The following is a 20,906-nucleotide window of genomic DNA, read 5'->3' as shown; positions in this document are numbered from 1 at the left end:
GAGATCGCGATGACATTCGATGATGTTTGCAGGTACTGTAGTGCTATTCCATTTCTTAGGGGTAAGTTTTGAAGCCCTTTCCTTTCACACTCAGTTTTAAGGGCCAAGGGGAAGGGGTAGGGGTACAAAAATAGAATTGGGATTGGGCCTTACAGTCTGTCACTTCTGCCAATGTGGATCAATTTTTTTTTATTTAATGTTCAAACTCCTTCACATAAAAATTTTACAGGCAGCCATAGACAGTGAAGTTAAGGAATATCTTGTTTTTAAGATCTGTACAAGTGGTACTCAAGTAAAATTCTTACATTTAGAACCTCTGAATATACACTACCTGACAAAGGTCTTGTCATGGATCTCAGTTGTAAGAGCAACAAATAATAACTTGACTTCTAGTTGATCATTTGGAAAAGTGTCATTTAGGTAGATTTTTCTGATGAATTATCTGTTGAACTGCATCCCAATCATCACAAATACTGCAGAAGACCTATTGCAACTCATATGGACCCAAGACTCCCAAAGAAATCCGTAAAGTTTGGTGAAGGAAAAATCATGGTTTGGGTTTACATTCAGTATGGAGGCGTGCGAGAGCTCTGCAGAGTGGATGGCAACATCAACAGCCTGAGGTATCAAGACATTTGTGCTGCCCATTACATTACAAACCACAGGAGAGGGCAAATTCTTCAGCAGGATAGCACTCCTTCTCATACTTCCGCCTCCACATCAAAGTTCCTGAAAGCAAAGAAGGTCAAGGAGCTCCAGGATTGGCCAGCCCAGTCACAAGGCATGAACATTAATGAGCATGTCTGGGGTAAGATAGAGGAGGAGGCATTGAAGATGAATCCAAAGAATCTTGATGAACTCTGGGATTCCGGCAAGAGCACTTTCTTCACCATTCTAGATGACTATAGTTATTTGAGTCATTGTAGAGATGTATGGATGCAGTCCTCCAAGCTCATGGGAGTCAGACACAATATTCATTCTTTTTCCACTGCACCATGACACCATTCTATACTGTACATTATTTCTGTTAGTCAGAGCTTAATTGTATTTCTTATTACAACAATGTGAATGATACTGATAAACTATCATGACTTTGGACATGATCTTGAAATAATAGGTGAGACTGGCCCTACAATTTTACTAAATTCATAAATATTTGCACACAATTCATTCTATTCCTATTTATTCTGACGTATTTCCCTAAAACTCAAGTACCTGGTGTCTAAAAAACTAGTTTAAAGGGGAACTTGAATATATGTGAAAGAATTTTAAGAACAAAACACGTTACAAATTTACTAGCTGAATACAATTACTGCATAATAATGTGGATTTGTTTTAATCACAAGACACGGCAACTTTTCTCCTTACAGTTTAAAGGAACATCCATTTATTAAGTAGACTGTATAAACTGTACTTACCATGGTATTTCAGCAGTAAATGTGGTTGTTGTGATTAATTTATGACTAACTAACTTACTCGATTTCATAAGAGACCGTCACATAAGCTCTGCTGCCGAGCGCTACTTGACCAAGAACTTGACCTCGGGAAATCCCGCGAGAGCTGCAGCGATGGTGCAGAAATCTGTCAACTGTCGCGATACTTGCAGCGGTCGCTGAACTGTGTGCGGTGGGAGGGGAAAAAATGGCCGCTCGCGGCGGAGCGACACTCGCAATGATGAGCGACAATAACACAAACATAACCCTCTCAAAATGTGACAGCTGACCCGAACAGACACCAGCACACACGCCGGCTTCCGAACGGATGGGTATCGCGGCCGGTGGCGGTGGAGGCCAGGAACGACAGCGTTTGTGTTTCAGTTGTAATTTGAAGGAAATAAGTGAGTTAGCTATCCTGCTAACGTTAGCCGCGCGCTAAACTGGAGCTGAACGAATCAGAACCAGAACAAGATACACGAAAACAGAGCACAGGAGCTGCATTATCACTGCTAGCATGAGCGGGCCGGGTCAGGACAGCGAGCCAGAGGCCAAAGTGCTTCATATTAAACGGCTGTACAGGTAAGATCCCTGACAAAAGCACCGGTACTGTCAGGAAATCTGTCTAATTTTTTATACATTGCATGTTTTGTTTGTGAGTCAGAAGTGTTTGAAGCCATATTCATTAAAGTGAATGGTTAATGAAATACTTGACGTTTAAGTTAATCGTTAGTTTATTAATTCTCAGGCTCTGCCTGTTTATGATGTCTCATATTGAAATCTTATATTATTTGGCATGTGTGGCACGAAATTATATCCATTAAATCTAAATTTACTTTGTGATTTATGTCAGTAGCTGCTCTTAAGCTAGCAGTAAATGGGCAGATATTTTTAAATGAGACGAAGAGGCCAGAAATGTAACCCAAATGCAGGAAGAAAATCTGATTCATCTGGACTCGCAATGATTGTTAACCCTGTGAAGCCTGACTTGGAAAAATAGTCAACCTGAAATAATAGTCAAAAGTTTCTGTTTGAACTTTTAGTATGATTGAACCTTTAGTGGAAATTTGGAAGGAAACGTATGTAGCTCACACTTGAGGAGGGAAAACAATTTATATTCAGAGGTCTCAAAAATATTTAATACAATTTGTTGTTTATATGACCAATAAATAGGTAAGTTTTATCTCCAGTCAGGGGCGTAGTGGACATTTTAAAAGTGGCAGGGTTCATTCATATGGTCATAAACCTGGAAAAGTCATTGAATTTTGACGTGGCATTTTCCAGGCTTAGAAATGTTTTGGAAATACAGAAAAACCCACAAAGTTTGGGAAAAGTCATGGAAATTAGTTTATGAAATATCTGTATAGTTGAATTAGGGCTGCGGGATATTGGAAAAATCTGACCTTACGATATTTTGTATTTCTGTGATGTATATTGTGATGTGAAAACAATTTCACCAGATGATTTAACAGGTTTATTTGGATTTATTGGGTGGATTTTATAGAGGAGTGAATCTTAAAAAAATATATAACAAATAAATTACAAGCATAGATAAATAAAAGATAGTAAAGATAAAAGTGAATTATAGTTTTCAGGTATTCACTATTCTGTTACAGATATTAAATAATCAACACTGCATAGTCTTCAGTGTATATTATTTACTATACTTTACTATACTTCATTGTATAGTATATAATTTAATTTCTTGTGGCTGGATGTTTTAAAATTTGAAATATTGAAATGTTCACACAGTCACAGACCTTAAAGGAAACAGTTCACTCAAAGATTAAAATGTGCTTAATATTTACTCCCACTACACTTGTTTCAACATTATAGGAGTTATTAAATTATATTCTTTTTGTGTTCACAAAAAAAAAAAAAAACTCAAATGTTTGAAACAAGGGTGTAATGAAAATGGGAAGTAATTTTTGGGTGAACAATCTTTTTAAAAATAAACTTTTACTTCATTATGATTGAACTCTGTTAAACTACAATCCCAACATTGCATATCCTGAGATGTGACTAATGCGTATGCACACTTTGCAATATCGATGCTGAAACAATACATTGTGCAACCCTAACTTGAGTACAGGTTAGTTGTCTTTACTTCTTTTCTGTCCTTGACCAAAAACTTGCTCTCACATTTTTTGTGCTGTGTAAGCATTATCAAAATCAATTTTACATAGATATAACAACAAATTTAAACAAAATAGATTGTTGCGTGGCTATGCTGTAATAAATAAAGTTTTTCTTATTATTTACCATATATATGTAGACATTACATGAAAGATTACATCATGAAAATCTACCTGAAACTTCTGGAAATGTCTTGAAAAAAAAGTCATGAAATTTTAGTAGTTAAAATGTGTATGAACCCTGAAGTGGGGAGAATGAATGCTGAATGTGATCCAAAAGTTTACATGCATATAATTATTAATCCCCTGTTTCTAAATGGTCTCTCTCTAAAAGTGAAGGGGACGTATCTCTCTCTTCCCCTCTGTCTCCAGTAGATGATAATAAAAAAAATGTAGCTGAAACTTTAATACTTTATTTAGAAAATGCAAGGTCTAAAATTCTTTAACTTGCATTTTGATAGTCATAATACAACTAGAGATAAAACAAAGAATACCCGTGACTCCTGATGATACATTCAGCTCTTATGAAGCATCAGCTTATGTTATGCCAAACTTTAAGTGTGTTAAAGGCACATTTCATGTGGAATATACACACTTTAGGAATTTATGTATCCTATATAGGCATGGGCCAGTGTAAGTTTCAGACGGTATGATAACCTTGGATAAAAATACCACGGTATTACAGTATTGTGAATACAGCTCTAAAATAAGTTATTTTTAGATGTCTGTGTAAAAAACACCAATTAAATTTTAGGAAGCCTGTTATATTTTGGAACAGTAAACATGTCGGGGTAAATAATTTAAATAAATCATTGACTCCTGTTCTCTTCTTTGATTTCAAAAACACAGATTTATTTACAACACATAAAAACATTTTAAAAACCCTTACATATACCTTAGGAAGGGCATAGCAGAAAATTTTAGTTGTTTTAAAACATTGGCTTTCCCAAACCGCGGTAAACCTTAAAATTGGTTATCATCCCATGCCTAATCCTGTACAGTAAGCTTTTTATGGTTGCACCCTTATTATTGAAAATAAAATCACACAAAAGCTCTTAGGTTAAGCCAAATATTTTCAATATGATATTTAGATGAAAATCAGACTTATTTAATAAAAAAAAATATAAATTTTAATAAAATATATAAAATATAATTGTAAAAGGTTAAAAGCTTTTATTTTGTATTATTAGAGTTTACATGTTATGTTTTTGTAATAAATAGAAAACAAGAGCAGGCAGTTTAGGCTTTTGATTTGGTATAATGCAAAACATTAAAGATTTGTCTCAATCATTTAGTCAATAATTGAGTTGTTTTTTATGTTCATAATTGTTGTGAGACTACTGTACATGTTATATGTACAAATTCATCATGTTCATGTGTTTTGTCAAGGGCTGTGGTGGAAACGGTGCATAAGTTGGACATTATAATCAGCGGCAAGTCGTCGTACAGGGAGGTCTTCAAACCTGAGAACATCAGCTTGAGGAACAAGTAAGTACAAGTTTATCATCTCTGCAACTCATCTAGACACAATCCAACTTAATGCATCAGATTATGTTGCATTTACATTAAAGTGAGCTTTTTCTTTGAACAACTTTTACATACACTTTCATTTAGAGACGTGCAATATGACGATATACACTCACCGGCCACTTTAATAGGTACAACCTTTCTGACGGCTCGTTAACGTACATTTCTAATCAGCCAATCACATTGCAGCAACTCAATGCATTTAGGCATGTAGACATGGTCTAGACGATCTGCTGCTTTTCAAACTGAGCATCAGAAGGGGGTAGAAAGGTGATTTACGTGACTTTGAACATGGCATGGTTGTTGGTGCCAGACCGGCTCGTCTGAGTATTTCAGACACTGCAGATCTACTGGAATTTTCACCCTCAACCATCTCTAGGATTTACAGAGAATGGTCTGGAAAAGAAAAAATATCCAGTGAGCGGCAGTTCTGTGGATGCAAATGCCTTGTTGATGCCAGAGGAGAATGGCCAGACTGGTTTGAGCTGATAGAAAGGCAACAGTAACTCAAATAACCACTCGTTACAACTGAGGTATGCAGAAGAGCATCTCTGAATGCACAACAGGTCCAACCTTGAGGCAGATGGGCTACAGCAGCAGAAGACCACACCGGGTGTCACTCCTGTAAGCTAAGAGCAGGAAACTGAGGCTACAATTCACACAGGCTCACCAAAATTAGACAATAGAAGATTAGAAAAACGTTGCCTGATCTGATGAGACTCGATTTCTGCTGCAACATTCGGATGGTAGGGTCAGAATTTGGCTTCAACAACATGAAAGCATGGATCTATCCTATCTTATATCAGTGGTTCAGGCTGCTGGTGATGGTGTAATGGTGTGGGGAATATTTTCTTTGCACACTTTGGGCCCATTTGACCAACCAAGCGTCATGTCAATGCCACAGCCCACCTGAGTATTGTTGCTGACCATGTCCATCCCTTTATGACCACAGTGTACCCTTTTTCTGATGGCTACTTTCAGCAGGTTAACGCATGTCATAAAGCTCGAATCATCTCAGATTGGTTTCTTGAACATGACGATGAGCTCACTGTACTCAAATGGACTCCACAGTCACCAGGTCTCAATCCAGTAGAGAACCTTTGGGATGTGGTGGAAGATTTGCATCATGGATGTGCAGCCAACAAATCTGCAGCAATTGCGTGATGCTGTCATGTCAACATGGACCAAAGTTTCTGAGAAAATTTTCCAGTACCATGTTGAATCTATGCCATGATGGATTAAGGCAGTTCTGAAGGCTAAAAAGGGTCCAACCTGGTACTAGTACCTGTACCTAATAAAGTGGCCAGTGAGTGTATATTGAAATGTGTGTATATATATATTTTAAAAAGGTGCTATATCTATCGATATATATTGTTATCATGATATGAGATGTCTTATATAATGACATTAACTGTTTGTCATATTGCTCAGCAGTACTTCAATTTTATTTTAACATGTTTTGTTTGTCTCATTTAAATAGATTGCGAGAACTTTGTGTAAAGCTGATGTTCCTGCATCCTGTGGATTATGGTCGCAAGGCAGAAGAGCTGCTGTGGAGGAAAGTCTACTATGAGGTCATTCAGGTGATCAAGACCAACAAGAAGGTACTCTCACATCTTACTGGGCATGTTTCATAAATTAAAAGGAGTTATTTGCCGTCAGTCTGAACACCTGCTTTTATTTGCAGCATATTCACAGCCGCAGTGCTCTGGAGTGTGCCTATAGGACGCATCTGATCGCCGGGGTGGGCTTTTTTCAACACCTGCTGCTCTACATCCAGTCACACTATCAGCTGGAGTTACAGGACTGCATAGACTGGACACATGTTACCGACCCGCTCATTGGTGAGACATGCTTTCATATGTGACCCTGGATCACTTTGCACGTGTATATTTGTAGGAATAGCAAACAATACATTGCATGAGTCAAATTTATAGTTTTTATTTTAAGCCAAAATCATTAGAATAGTAAAGATCTTGTTCAATGAAGTAATATTGAAATTTTCCTACTGTAATATGTCAAAATGTAATTTTCGATTAGTGAAATGCAACACTTGGAGCATAAATTGAACAACTTTATGGTGATTTTTTTTTTTTTCCCACAATATTTAGACTTTTTTAACAATAGCTTTTAAAATAGTTGAGTGTCTCGGCCAACTATTGTCCTATCATAACAAACTGCATCATTGGAAACCTTATATAAGCCGCTCTTTAATGAAAGGGCACCTATGGTGAAAAATCTACTTATCAAGCTGTTTGGACAGACGTGTGTAGATATAGTGTATAGACCGTCATATTGGGGTGATATAAACACAGTTAGTCCTTTTTTCAATTTAACAACATAAAAGCGGTGGACCAATTGGAGCGGTTTTCATAGCGACCGCAACTTTACGTTGGAGTGCGGTCCCCCCGCCCACCAAATTGATTGACAGCTGTGTGTATTAACATGTCCCGGTAGTCTCGTGTATAATCATATCAACAAGACCAGACGTGCGCAAAGCAACCGGGAATAAAAGGTCTGTTCAGTTTGCTAGGACTCACAGTATCACATATATGTATATTAAAAGCAGCATTCTAACATTCATTGGAAAATCAAGGGAATATCAAGGAATTTTAAAGCTAAAAAAATGAATGGTATCGTAAAGAAAATTATGTTTATTTATGTATAAATAAATGATCAATTATATCAATATTAACTATAATCTTTAGATTTATATTAACAAAATATATACATTTGATAAGTTTTTTTAACTTTAATTGTTAAATATGATTATTATATATGACTATTGATTGTTGTTTGTGAGTGTCATTTCTAAAGTAAATAACAGTTATTGGAAAAACCATGGCATTTTAATGGCAATACATTTTGGGAACGACCAAAGTAATAATTGCAATGTTGTTTTAATAATTTTTTGAATATTGTAGTTTTTTTTTATTTTGAAAATGTTATAAATATTTAATTTCAAGTTGTGCATGTTGTTATAATAATAATAATAATAATAATAATAATAAACTTTATTTTTATATAGCGCCTTTAAAAGTAGCCTCTCAAGGCACTTTGCAGACATAAAATGTGCAGCAGTGAAAGATACAAGGATGAACGCAAAAAATGTAATAAAATATAGTTAAAAACACAAAATAATAAAAATAGTAATAATTAATGTTTAAAGTGTTGTTTTGATAAATGTAGTCAAGTTAAACTACGTAAAAATTAGACTTGCAACTGGCTAGAATGCTATTGGGTTTATTTTGAGTTTAGTGGACATTTTGCCTATAATTCCTCTATATCTGACTAATTCTCCTGTTGTAAATATGACCACCATAATATACAGTGCATCCTGAAAGTATTCATAGCGCTTCACATTTTCCACTTTTTTTATGTTACAGCCTTTTTCCAAAATGCATTCACTTCATTGATTTCCTCAATTCTTCACACAATACCCCATAATGACCTCATAGTTTTTAAGACATTTGCAACAATTTAAAAAAACTCTTTTTTGCACATTGTCATTATGGGGTATTGTGTGTAGAATTTTGAGGAAATAAATAAATGAATTTAATCCATTTTTGAATACGGCTGTTGCATAAAAAAATGTGGAAAAAGTGAAGCGCTATGAATAGTTTCTTTCCAGTTTCTTCAACATATATTCTTTTGTGTTTAACAGAAAAAAAATCAGACAGCTTTGGAACAAGTGAAGGGTTAATTTAATATTTTAGTGAATGCAATTTTTTGTCATATCTAAAATATAAAATTAGTTGGAAATTCCTTCCCCTTTCTTAGTGTGATTTCCTTAAGAATAATTATTAATTTTTTAGTCATCAAATTGAAGCAATCATTACAAAAGTTTGTTGGTCAAATATTTTGAGAATACTATATCACGAAACCTTTGGTATCCAACAGTATACTTCACCATGTTAGTGTCTGGTAAATGTACCATACATGAAATTGTATTTTTATCTGATTAATGACTGCAGGTCGTAAGAAACCAGTCTCAGCCACCTCCAAAGAGATGGAATGGGCCCAGATGGCGTGTCACAGATGCCTTGTGTACTTGGGAGATCTCGGTAAGTGTGTTCTCGCTTGATATTTAATAATCAGCCTTTGAAAAGCTCTGTCTTGCAGTGTGATCTAATGTGATGATTAAACCGTTTAATTTGTGATTCTACAGCGCGCTACCAGAATGAACTGGCGGGAGTGGAGGCCGAGCAGCTGGCGGAGCGTTTCTATCATCAGGCCCTGTCTGTCGCACCTCACGTCGGTGAGCGAGTCCTTGCTTCTCACATCCTCCCCACAACACCTTGCACTGGATGACACTCTTTTGATAATTTTTTTGGGCTGTTCAACAGTGCATTTTAATTAATATAATGAATTCATTGTTATTTTATTTCATTTGAATGGATGTCAATGCATTTAGGTAATGTTTTGTTGTTGTGTTTTCCCAGGCATGCCGTTTAATCAATTGGGTACACTTGCCGGAAGTAAATTTTATAATGTGGAGGCTACTTACTACTACTTGCGCTGGTAAGAAAACAGAGTTGTTCAATATTTATTGGCTGGGATTGATAATGCATGTTGTTTTAATGATGTGCGAGCTGACATTGTCACTCATTTAGCAAAAAACCTAATAAAATCGCATCTTTAGAGGCCAAAAGCTTTGACTGTGTGATGAAGCCTGCTAGAATAAAGTTCAAGTTATGAATTAAAAAATATCCCTTCTTCATTTTTAATATATTTATAATATTTGATATAATTAAAGGTGCCAAAGTTGATCCAATAAGTTAAGTTGTCTTCTAATATCTACATAGTAGGTATATGGCTTAGGTAAGTTCAAAAAGTTTTTTATGCTCATTTATTGCTCTATAAAATGCCCCCAGAATCAAAAGCTCCATAATTGACCATATTTGGATTGATCGTTAATGGAAAAGAGTTAAACGAAGTCATTTAGCTATTTTACAGAGATCATAGCCATACAAATAATGTTCTTCAATTTGGTCACGTCCAGCAGCTGTCATCCTTAAAGGAATCTCCATCATTGTAAGCTGCTTGCTGTTCTGTCTGTTCCACTGCTCCGTTAGATAGATGTTTGCTCACACTTTATTTTGCAGTCTGAAGCGTGTCAAATGCACAAAACACCCAATTCACACCAAGGGATGCCTAATCCAGTCTTTGCATTGACTTCACATGTAAATCACTCGTGCTTCATTCGCATGTGCTTACTGCAAAGGCAGAAATAAATATAATGTGCTTATATGATTTGGAATCGGATGTTTTATCAGATTATTTACAATTTCTGCGATTATTTTGCGTTTAAGTAAGAATTTAGCAGGATCGCAAAAATTTGCGACTTTTGGTTGATTTTGTGCTGGATCAAGCAATCGCGGAATCACGAAAAACTTACATGACTTTTTAGCAGTGTTTTTTGTTATATTTGTATATATTTTGTACAATGAATGATTTAAGAAACTATTTTGACTGTAAGTTATATATTGAATATTAAGTGCGAGTGTTGCCATGAATATAGCTAATGATGCTGATTTGTCATTTAAATAAATAAAAAAATAAAAAAATGTACACTAAATTTACATTTTTTAAGGCCTGAGACAGTCCTGCTCTCACATTTCTGCTTTCAAATAAGTGTGGGTATTTGAACTGGTGTTCTTATAGTTTTTTTTATATATTTTATTATGTTGACTTTTTTATTTTACCATGACATTGCTAAAGCACCAAAGGAGCCATCTTTTAGCATATTAAGAGGCTCTTTTTGTTTAATATTGCACACTTCTGCTAAGAACAAAATCCTGTTTATTCATATAAAGGTAAACAATTGATAAAAATGCATACATCAGCATTATAGTAATAATGAATGAGCTACATGACTGCTCTTTTTCCTCCTTTTGAAATGTGGTTTTGAATGATTAGCATTCCAAGAATCTGATAACGCTGCATGAACATGAGCATCTGGTTTGTCTTGTTGAACAGTATTCAGTCAGAGACTCCCTTCGACGGTGCATATGGGAATTTAAAGCGTCTGTTTGACAAGGCGGCCAAGATGTACCACCAGGTGAAGAAACAAGAAATGAAGAAGCTTTCACCATCCCGACAGAGGTGTGTTTCCTCTCTTTTATATACTTATAAAAGACCGGATGAAGGAATGTTTTGTTGGCCTGTCCTTTTGTGTTCCCATGATCCAACCCTGTTTGACTCACTTGCCACCTCCCTTTGTTTAACAGCATATTTAAAGGCCCCTCATAAAGGCTTTAATATTACTACTAATATTTCTACTGTAATAAGGACAGCCTATATTATATACAGTGCTCAGCATATATGAGTATACCCCACACAAATCTCTCATTTAAATTATTATTTTCTATAGGATGCTTTACAATATTATATTTGAGCATATACATTAATTTAGTCAGTACTGAAGGCAAATCTGGAGCTAAACAAAATAACTTTTAATTAGTTTAATTAGTAGCCTAAATTTATATGTTAGGGAAAAATATTACATAAAAATAGCAAAAATCAAGAGAAACAAATCAATATACAATTTTGTTGAAATGTTGTAGTTTGTATATATTTTTTGCAATATTTTGTATTAATTTAAATGCATTTTCTTTCCATTTCTAAAGATGTTCTGTTACTAAAATATTATTTTAACAAATAAATCTTTTTAATAAATCAGTTTTGTTCAAATCCACCAATATATATTACCCATATTCACTGAGAAATGGATAAAAATATTCATACAAGTGTGTGTGTCTGTGTCTATCAGGGCTGTGGTGTTTGTGGGGTAACTTTTTCTCTCCCCTTGGCTGTTAAAACGATACTTGTGGATCCAGACACGAGCGTGCTTGTGGTGCAAGTTTTCGCCACTGTGTCTATTATGAATTACCTGTGATAACCGCGCATTATGCGCATATAGACTGTAACCGCGGCTGTTCTTCCTGCGTCACTCATCTGCAAACAGCGCTTTCATTTTTAAAGCCAATCGCAGCCCTTTTTGTTGAGCGGGTGAAGGCAATGACCAATCATAGGAGTATAAGAACTCGCTTGACAGTGCTCAAAGCAAGTAAAATAATATTTACATTAGTTTATTTGCTGTAAATGCTCATGTTGTCTTCTGTGCATGCATTGGAGTTTTGTCTAAAACATTCAGAAAGAGTGTTTTCTTTGAACAGGTAAAAATGAAAGGTACAGTTCATATATCTGACTGCTTGGATTAAAGGACAAAATTGTATTACAAATAATATATAAATATATTTATAGATTTTAATCAAAAAAAATTCTTGTGTTGTGAAGAAAAAATCTAATAATGTATGGAAAGCATTGCCAATGCACCGTGATATCGAATTGAACTGAATCGATGGCATGATAATCATAACTGAACCGTAAGATCCACAAGTGTAGGTTCACACCCCTAATATATACAGTTAAAGTCAGAATTATTAGCCCCCCTGAATTGTTAGCCCCCCTGTTTATTTTTCCCCCAATTTCTGTTTAACGGAGAGAACATTTTTTTCAACACATTTCTAAACATAATAGTTTTAATAACTTATTTTCAATAACTGATTTATTTTATCTTTGTCATGATGACAGTAAATAATATTTGACTAGATATTTCTCAAGACACTTCTATACAGCTTAAAGTGACATTTAAAGACTTAACTAAGTTAATTAGGTTAACTAGGCAGGTTAGGGTAATTAGGCAAGTTATTGTATAATGATGGTTTGTTTTGTAGACCAGTGTTTCCCAACCCAGTTCCTGGAGGCACACCAACAGTTCATGTTTTGGATGTCTCCCTCATCTGACCCATTAACGTCAGGTTTTGGAGTCTCTTCTAATGTTCTGATTAGTTGTTTCAGGTGTGTTTGATAAGGGAGAGGATGAAAATGCGGACTCCAAAACCTGAAGTTAATGGGGGTTAGATGAGGGAGACATCCAAAACATGAACTGTTGGTGTACCTCCAGGAACAGGGTTGGGAAACACTGCTGTAGACTACTGGAAAAAAATATTGCTTAAAGGAGCTAATAATTTTGTCCTTAAAATGGATTTTAAAAAATTAAAAACTGCTTTTATTCTAGCCGAAATAAAACAAATAAGACTTTCTCCAGAAGAAAAAATATTATCAGACATACTGTGAAAATTTCCTTGCTCTGTTAAACATCATTTGTGAAATATTTAAAACAGAAAAAAAAAAAAATTCTGGCTAATAATTCTGACTTCAACTGTATATAATACCTGTAGTGTGTTTTGTTATATCCTGTCATGTATCGAAAGAAAACAAAAAAAATCTTGAATTACAAAAATTTTTCAATCAAATGTTGGTTTCTTAACTCTCCTGAAGTTAAAACATTGGTATTATCTTGTCTAAATGTGAATATACATTTCTGAAAACATGGCACTTTTTAATTATTTTATGCAAAAAAGCTTCAAATGTAGAGTGGGCTGCTTTACATTTGATGCTTCTAACAGTACTCTGCAGTGCCCTGGAGACAAGGTGGAGACTTGCATGGGCAAACCAGCTGTGATGTTAATCTGGTTGTTCTTGCTGCAGGTCAAAAGACATCAAAAGACTGCTGGTGAGCTTCATGTACTTGCAGAGCCTGTTACAGCCCAAGAACAGGTGAGAGCTTCAGTTCAAAATGTTAAATTAATTTGAGAATCAAATCAGCTTTATTGATTACCTGTCACTCTATTTTTTTCAGTCTGATGGAGACGGAGCTGACTTCTCTGTGCCAGTCTGTGCTGGAAGACTTTAACCTGGTGCTTTTCTACCTGCCTCTTCCTGCTCATGGCAGCCAGTCGGCCAGCGAGGAGGAGGAAGAGCATGACTCTGTTGGTTCTGTGCTTCCAGACAGCCTCATTTTCAAGATGGTGGTGATTTGTCTGATGGTGGTGCACAGCCTGAAGCGAGGGGGTGAGCGTGCACTGAAAGAACTGATTATGTTGTGTAGTATCTGGTGTTTATTTGTGCCATGTTAATAAGCAAACAGAGGCTGCTTCACCAACCTAAAAATAGTGTTGGTATTAATTCTTCAAGCATTTAAAGAAATGCATCATCATGCAAAAGGCATATTCCTGGTGATGCTGCATTCTAAACAATATAACACATTGTAGCAGGATGAAAAATGCATATTTGATTTATCTTTTTGGTCCAAACCAGCCAATATGTTTCTTTTTTTTTTCATTTATTTACTTGTTTCAGCTATATAGTTGTATTTATGCTTTTTTACATGCATGTAGAGCCCTGTTATTTCATAATTGTAACCTAGACTTGTTTTCTCTAGTTAGTTCAATTTATCTAAAATATTTAATATATCCTTTTATTTCAGCCTTAATTCAGTTAATGAAAAGCTTTTATAATAGCTTTGATTATGCGAATGCATTCACTGAACAGTTCTAATTTTAATTCCTCTTGCAAATGAAGCACAAACTCATCTGTAATTCAATTCCAGCTTCAAAGCAATACAGCGCCTCCATTGCTTTCACATTGGCTCTGTTCTCCCATCTGGTCAATCATGTCAACATTCGACTGCAAGCTGAATTGGAGGAGGGAGAGAGTGATGTCCCAGCTCTGCGCACCGATAACACTGGTACAGCTTTTGTGTCATGTCATCTGTTTATGAGATGCTTTTGTATTTTGCCATATCTGTGAAGAATTTAGTGCTGCCTTACATTGTAGCCAAACTCGGTTACCATAGAAAGCAGCATGCTGTAGGGTTGTCAGGATACTGAATTCGATACCAATCGCAACGTCCATTTCCCGCGAACATTTGAGCACTGTGGAGCACGTTCTTAAACAGTGCTGATTGGCCATTGTGTTCACATGCTCAACGGAAATGACTGTGATTTGGCCGTGAAGGTCATGGGTTCACCGAACTCACCGCTGTAAAGCGGTAATTCATCAGTGGATCGCTAGTATCTCAGCTTATAGACAAACCAGCTGATCGACATGATTTTGAAGTGATCCAGTGTCCCTGTATTTGTGGTTAAATTCAGTAAACAACGGTGAATTCGGTGAACCGATGACCTTCACGGCCATTCACAGTCATTTCTGTTGAGCAGGTGGACACAATGGCAAATCAGCACTCCCCAGCGGTCAAATCTTTGCAGGAAATGGAAATTTTTTTAAATTTCAGTATCGATTGGTATCAAATTCCAGTATCGTGACAACTCTAGCATGCTGGCTATTTTTCAGTTATGGTGTCTTAAAGTTGCCTAGTTAGACAGCTAACACCATGTCTAACAACACACTGTAACAGGTGCTCAGGTGTCTCAGCAATTACCCGGAGACCTTTAGAAAAAGGTGACAGAAATTATGTTCTTCCTACTAACCTTTATGCAGTTCTCCTAAGTGCTGTCGACCACACACATGCCAGTCAATGACAATAGGTAAGCAAATAGAAAAATAAAAAGCACTCGAAGGATATACGTTTTCACATTCTGTTTCTAATGCCTTATTATTAAATTGCCAAATTGACTATAATTAAATTAAATATTCTTGAGAATAAAATATTATCTGTACTCTGGAAGAGTGTACTTGCATTGAGATGATATAATATTGTCATTCTGGCATTATGTAATGAGTGACATAAGATGGTCAAATTGACAATGATATTGTTTATCGCAATATATTTGGGTGCAATATATCGTACCACAAAAAAATAGATATTGTGACAGACCTAGTGACGGATATTTGTTGATAGTCACTTACGTTCATTTTCAAATTATGTCAGGGATGTGATTCTTCCATATAAATACGTATTTCCGTATTTTCCGAGCTCAATGGGGAGACCCCTGTGATTTTAAAGTCGGAAGTTTTTCTTTTTTTTTTTTGAGGAGGAGGAGGGGGTGTCTCAGTGAGGTTCATCGTCATTAAAGCAGAAGACCTGATTGATGGTTTGCATCTTCATTGTTCATCTTTGTGCACAAATACAAATTAAAAAAAATGTATAATTAATTAAACCTATTAAAAACAGGGACTACGTTGAAGGGAAGTGATAGTGAAAGTGATAAACTTGTTTTAGGAATTTATGTTATATTTTTCAGGGTGGAGTGTTAAAGCACATTAGGCTGCTCAGTTTAACGAGACCTAATATTTTTACAGTTCGAATTGTTGACTGACTAGTAGTTTATGTTTTGAGTGGAATAAAGAGTCACTAAATTACAGAAAAAATTTTATTCTTTGGACACAAGAGAACTAACCGAGTTAGTGGCGCCATCTGGTGGAGGTGTGTGGATCTGTCCCGACATTGCGGTACAATTATAAACCTATTAAACATTATTTAGGTGACTGCTAAACATGTAAACTGATATAAAAAAAAAACTTAAATTGTGTGGCCAATATCAAATATTTCTATAAAGAATATTTATATATTATTTATATATTTTTACATTTATATATTTTGGGGTCTCGTCTTCCTCCTTTTTTGTCCTCGGCTGATCACATGTCTGCTATGTGATTGCTAGTTAATTTATTCTCGAGACCTGAGGTAAAATGCTTAAATGTCACATAAAATGGTATTCACACTCTGTACACTGTAAAGTACAGAATCAGCACCTGAGGTGATCATTTTGCTCACCCCATTGGCAGATTATTTTGCTTGTTTTAAAAGAAAATCTCGTTTTATTTCTTAAAACGACAATATTTTTTGCTTGTCTACAAAATGCTTTTTTTGCAGTGTAACATGTCTCAGCACTGCATTGTGTGTACTTAGGACATGGTATAATAAGGATTTGGAAAAGTCCATTTTTTTCTCTTGTCACTGTTCACTAACCGATGCATTTGTTGGCAGATGACGCTGATGCCAGAGATCACAGTAGCGCTGCTCTCTCAGAGGAGCGAACCCTGCAGAACGGCTCTCTGGAGGAGGATGACGATGAAGAGGAGGAAGAGGAAAAGGAGAACGGGGAAGATGAGGCTAAAGGCAATGGAAGGACTGTGGCAACCAAGAAAAACCAGGAGAAGAAGAGATCAGCCGAGGAGAAGCAAAAACAGAAGCGGAAGTTCTCAAGGCTCTCCATGCTCCGCCGCAGACGCTGCGCTCATAAGGAGGACGAAAGCGACCTGAGTGAGGGCTTTGAGAGCGATGAAGAGGAGGAGGAGGAAGGCGGCGGTGGTCTGGTTGATGGTCTGGGAGCCCCCAGGGTCCAGATAAACTCTTTAGGAAGAGATGCGCGTAAGGGGCCACTGCCAGAGGATGGCGGCTGGGAAAGCGGTTCAGAGGAGGATGAGGGCGGCACGGCTTTTGATGTGGAGACAGACTCTGATATGAACAGTCAGGAATCGCGATCGGATCTGGAAGACATGGAGGATGCTGAAAATGCGCCACAACAACCGCATCAAGAGGAAAATGAGCAGCCGCAACCCTCTAGAGAGGAAAACGCCACCCCTCCAGTAACCAACGGGCCGTCTGTGTCTAATGATGCCAGTATCAGCAGTAACCTGCAGGCCATGTCCTCGCAGCTTTTCCAGGCCAAACGTTGCTTCCGGCTCGCCCCCACATTCAGCAATGTGCTTCTCCGCCCTGCAACTAGCACTCCCCCTGCCCCAGAATCAAACCCCACCCCAGTCCAAGAACTCACACCCCCTACTGGGGAAACGCCAAGAAACACAAGTCCAGAGATCGCGAATGGAACCAATGATAAGGGTACGTTACTTACACCCAAGTGATTTGGAGCATTCTAACTTTATTTTAGATTGATTTAGTTATTATATAGCATTTGTATGTTAAACTTGCTGTTTTTCTTTACTTCATTATAGGGCTGCACAATATATCGTTTCAGCATCAATATCGCAATGTGTGTGTCTGCAATAGTTACATATTAAAATAGGATTATAGCCGATCAATAATTAATTGAGAATAGATAAGATTTGTGGAGTCATTGCAACATATAAGTGTGAAACTTTATCCTTTGCATGTGTTTTAAAGGTATTTCAAAAAAGCATAAAGCATTCAGGCACCATAACATAAAACATTTGTAATTACTATTTATTATTTATTTATCTATTTATTTATTACTATTTATACTGTAGTATTTATTACTACAGTAGCTACTTTTCCATCCACCTATTTTTATGTGCATTTTGGATGTGCGCATTAAAAAAAAAAGGTTGATAGAAACGCCAAGATGCACATAAATTTTGAAAATGCGGATAAAAACTATTGCGCATAACTGAGTAGGATAAACTTTTTATTCGATAAAAAAAGATGAGCATAAACTGCGATGGAAACACACTTACCGAACAAATTCCAGTATGTGCATTAAAAAAGTACATGTGATTTTGTTATAAGAAATTATGTGATGATAAAAATGTTTGTGAATGGACAAACCAGCAGGTTTAGTTTAGTTTTTTCACAAATAGCACTATTCAAGCCATCTGGTGAAATTGTATTCATGTCGCAATATACAGTTGAAGTCAGAATTATAACCCCCCTTGAATGTTTTTTTTTTGTTTTTTAAATATTTCCCAAATGATGTTTAACAGAGCAAGGAAATTTTCACAGTATGTCTGATAATATTTTTTCTTCTGGAGAAAGTCTTATTTGTTTTATTTTGGCTAGAATAAAATCAGTTTTTAATTTTATAAAAATCATTTTAAGGTCAACATTATTAGCCCCTTTAAGGTTTTTTTTTTCGATAGTCTACAGAACAAACCATCATTATACAATAACTTGCCTAATTACCCTAACCTGCCTAGTTAACCTAATTAACCTAGTTAAGCCTTTAAATGTCACTTTAAGCTGTATAGAAGTGTCTTGAAAAATATCTAGTCAAATATTATTTACTGTCATCATGGCAAAGATAAAATAAATCCGTTATAAATGAGTTATTAAAACTATTATGTTTAGAAATGTGTTGAAAAAATCTCTCAGTTAAACAGAAATTGGGGGGGGAAAAAATAAACGGGGGGGCTAATAATTCTGACTTCAACTGTATATCGCAGCAAAACAAAATATCGCAATGTCAGATTTTATACTGTTTTTCTGTTTTAACTCTGCAATAAGTATTTCAACAAGAAGTATTACTGATCAGAAATACAGTAAAAGCTGTAATATTATGACATTCGATTGCAATTTAAAATAATTATTTTATATTTAAATATATTCTACAATGTTATTTATTCCTGAGATGGCACAAGCTGAACTTTCTGCAGCAGTTAATCCAGCTTTATGGTCACGTAGTATTCTAAGGGGCTGATTTGATGTATAAGATTAATGTATGTATAATGTTGATGTATATTGAAAATGGTTGCTAATATTTCAAGAATATATCAGGATTTTTCATAAATAGAACCTTCAGAAAACATGATTTATTTAAAATAAATATTTTTAATGTTACATTATTTTTTATATATTAAAGTATATGTTTTTATATATAAATGGACGTTATTTACGTTATTACACACTTTTCCAATAAAAACACTTTTACTGAAAAATATGCTTTTTTTTTGCTAACTTCAAACTGTTGAACAACAGTGTTCAGAAAACTTTTTTTCCAACATGTAAGTTATGTAGATTAAGAGCCTTTAACTATAAGACTGTGATACTCTTACTCGCACTTTTAATTCCATCAGGAAGGTCGTGCTTCTAAAACTAAGGCTATATGATTTGCTGTACACAGATCCTGACTCTGATTCTGAGGGCAGTGAACACAGCAACCATTCGTTTCACAGCGAGAAAACTCTTTCTGAGCGACTGGAGATTCTGACCAATCAGGGTCTCATTCAGGTGGTGAAGGTGTTTTTGGATTGGCTGAGGACGAACACTGACATCATCCTCATGTGTGCTCAGGTAAATATGAATCTTGATATCATGCAAAGGAAAAAAAAACATTTTTTAGTTCTTATAACTAATCGGCAGAAGTACCTCCTTTTTTGCAGTGTTTACACTTTGGAAATAGGAATGATTTTAATTATAGGAATGCGTTTTGTGGGGTCTAACCTATCACAATAGTTTAATAGTCACTGCATGCAATATGAAACACTGGCAAAGGAATGTAATACAAGTCTTAATGGCAGTTTCTGTAGGCGATTTCATCTCTTGATCCTTATTTTTGCTTTCAATTATTTAAAATATGTCTACACACAATCTGCATTTCATCATAAGTTCATAAGCATACAACAAAAACCTAAGGTGCGTCCCAAATCGCATACTTATGAACTATTCTATGCTATTTTGTAGTGTAAATGGTGTATTTAGTGCGTTCACACTGAAATATTCATTTTATTCTAAAATGAATGAGTGCACTTTAAATACCCGGATGATGCACTTATTCAGTTAATTTAACCCTTACGGATGTGCAAGCAAAATTCTGCTATGAGAGTGATTATACTGCCTCCCGATGGTGAATGCAGATATACTCATGGCAGGTATTATTTGGTAGTTTGGTTATTTATTTCACTAATTTATCAACCGTCAAACGTCATCTGGGATAATATGCTGTTGAGTAAGCAGTGTGCCATTTGGGACGAAGCTATAGCTTCCATCCTCTAGTTCTAGTAATTTCCAGCTTGACTTTACTGTCGACTTGCTTCACTGTTACTTCTTTTGTTTCAATTTAACCATCAACATGTTTCAATGGAGAAATGTAGTTCTCTTGAGACTGCTCTGGTGGCTAGTCCCTATAACTACCATGTGCGAAAGCCTCTATTGTGCATTTTGCTCAGTTTGCTGCCTGTTTTGTTTTGGTCCTACAGAGTTCTCAGAGCTTGTGGAACAGGCTCTCAGTGCTGCTTAATTTACTTCCCGAGGGCAGCAAGATCTTAGAAACAGGTGAAAAATATAAAACAATATTTATCACAATAA

The 20,906-nt window shown here is 35.8% G+C and overlaps 1 protein-coding gene across 1 annotated transcript in view; it reads left to right on the top strand.

The window, feature by feature from the left end:
• Positions 1 to 1,606: 1,606 nt before the first annotated feature.
• The window catches only part of smg5 (SMG5 nonsense mediated mRNA decay factor), a 50,121-nt gene continuing 30,821 nt past the window's right edge, over positions 1,607 to 20,906 (top strand). Inside the window, exons 1-14 of the mRNA XM_056475750.1 lie at positions 1,607 to 2,015; positions 4,958 to 5,056; positions 6,576 to 6,699; positions 6,783 to 6,939; positions 9,070 to 9,159; positions 9,264 to 9,353; positions 9,538 to 9,616; positions 11,075 to 11,200; positions 13,652 to 13,720; positions 13,803 to 14,014; positions 14,553 to 14,690; positions 16,893 to 17,747; positions 19,723 to 19,892; positions 20,798 to 20,873. Of these exons, the coding sequence (XP_056331725.1) occupies positions 1,951 to 2,015; positions 4,958 to 5,056; positions 6,576 to 6,699; positions 6,783 to 6,939; positions 9,070 to 9,159; positions 9,264 to 9,353; positions 9,538 to 9,616; positions 11,075 to 11,200; positions 13,652 to 13,720; positions 13,803 to 14,014; positions 14,553 to 14,690; positions 16,893 to 17,747; positions 19,723 to 19,892; positions 20,798 to 20,873 (2,350 nt within the window). The 5' untranslated portion in view covers positions 1,607 to 1,950. The remainder of the gene's footprint in view (positions 2,016 to 4,957; positions 5,057 to 6,575; positions 6,700 to 6,782; positions 6,940 to 9,069; positions 9,160 to 9,263; positions 9,354 to 9,537; positions 9,617 to 11,074; positions 11,201 to 13,651; positions 13,721 to 13,802; positions 14,015 to 14,552; positions 14,691 to 16,892; positions 17,748 to 19,722; positions 19,893 to 20,797; positions 20,874 to 20,906) is intronic.

Source organism: Danio aesculapii, chromosome 16, assembly GCF_903798145.1.
Source record: "Danio aesculapii chromosome 16, fDanAes4.1, whole genome shotgun sequence".
Classification (NCBI taxonomy): domain Eukaryota; kingdom Metazoa; phylum Chordata; class Actinopteri; order Cypriniformes; family Danionidae; genus Danio; species Danio aesculapii.
This window is presented reverse-complemented; position numbering and strand designations above follow the sequence as displayed.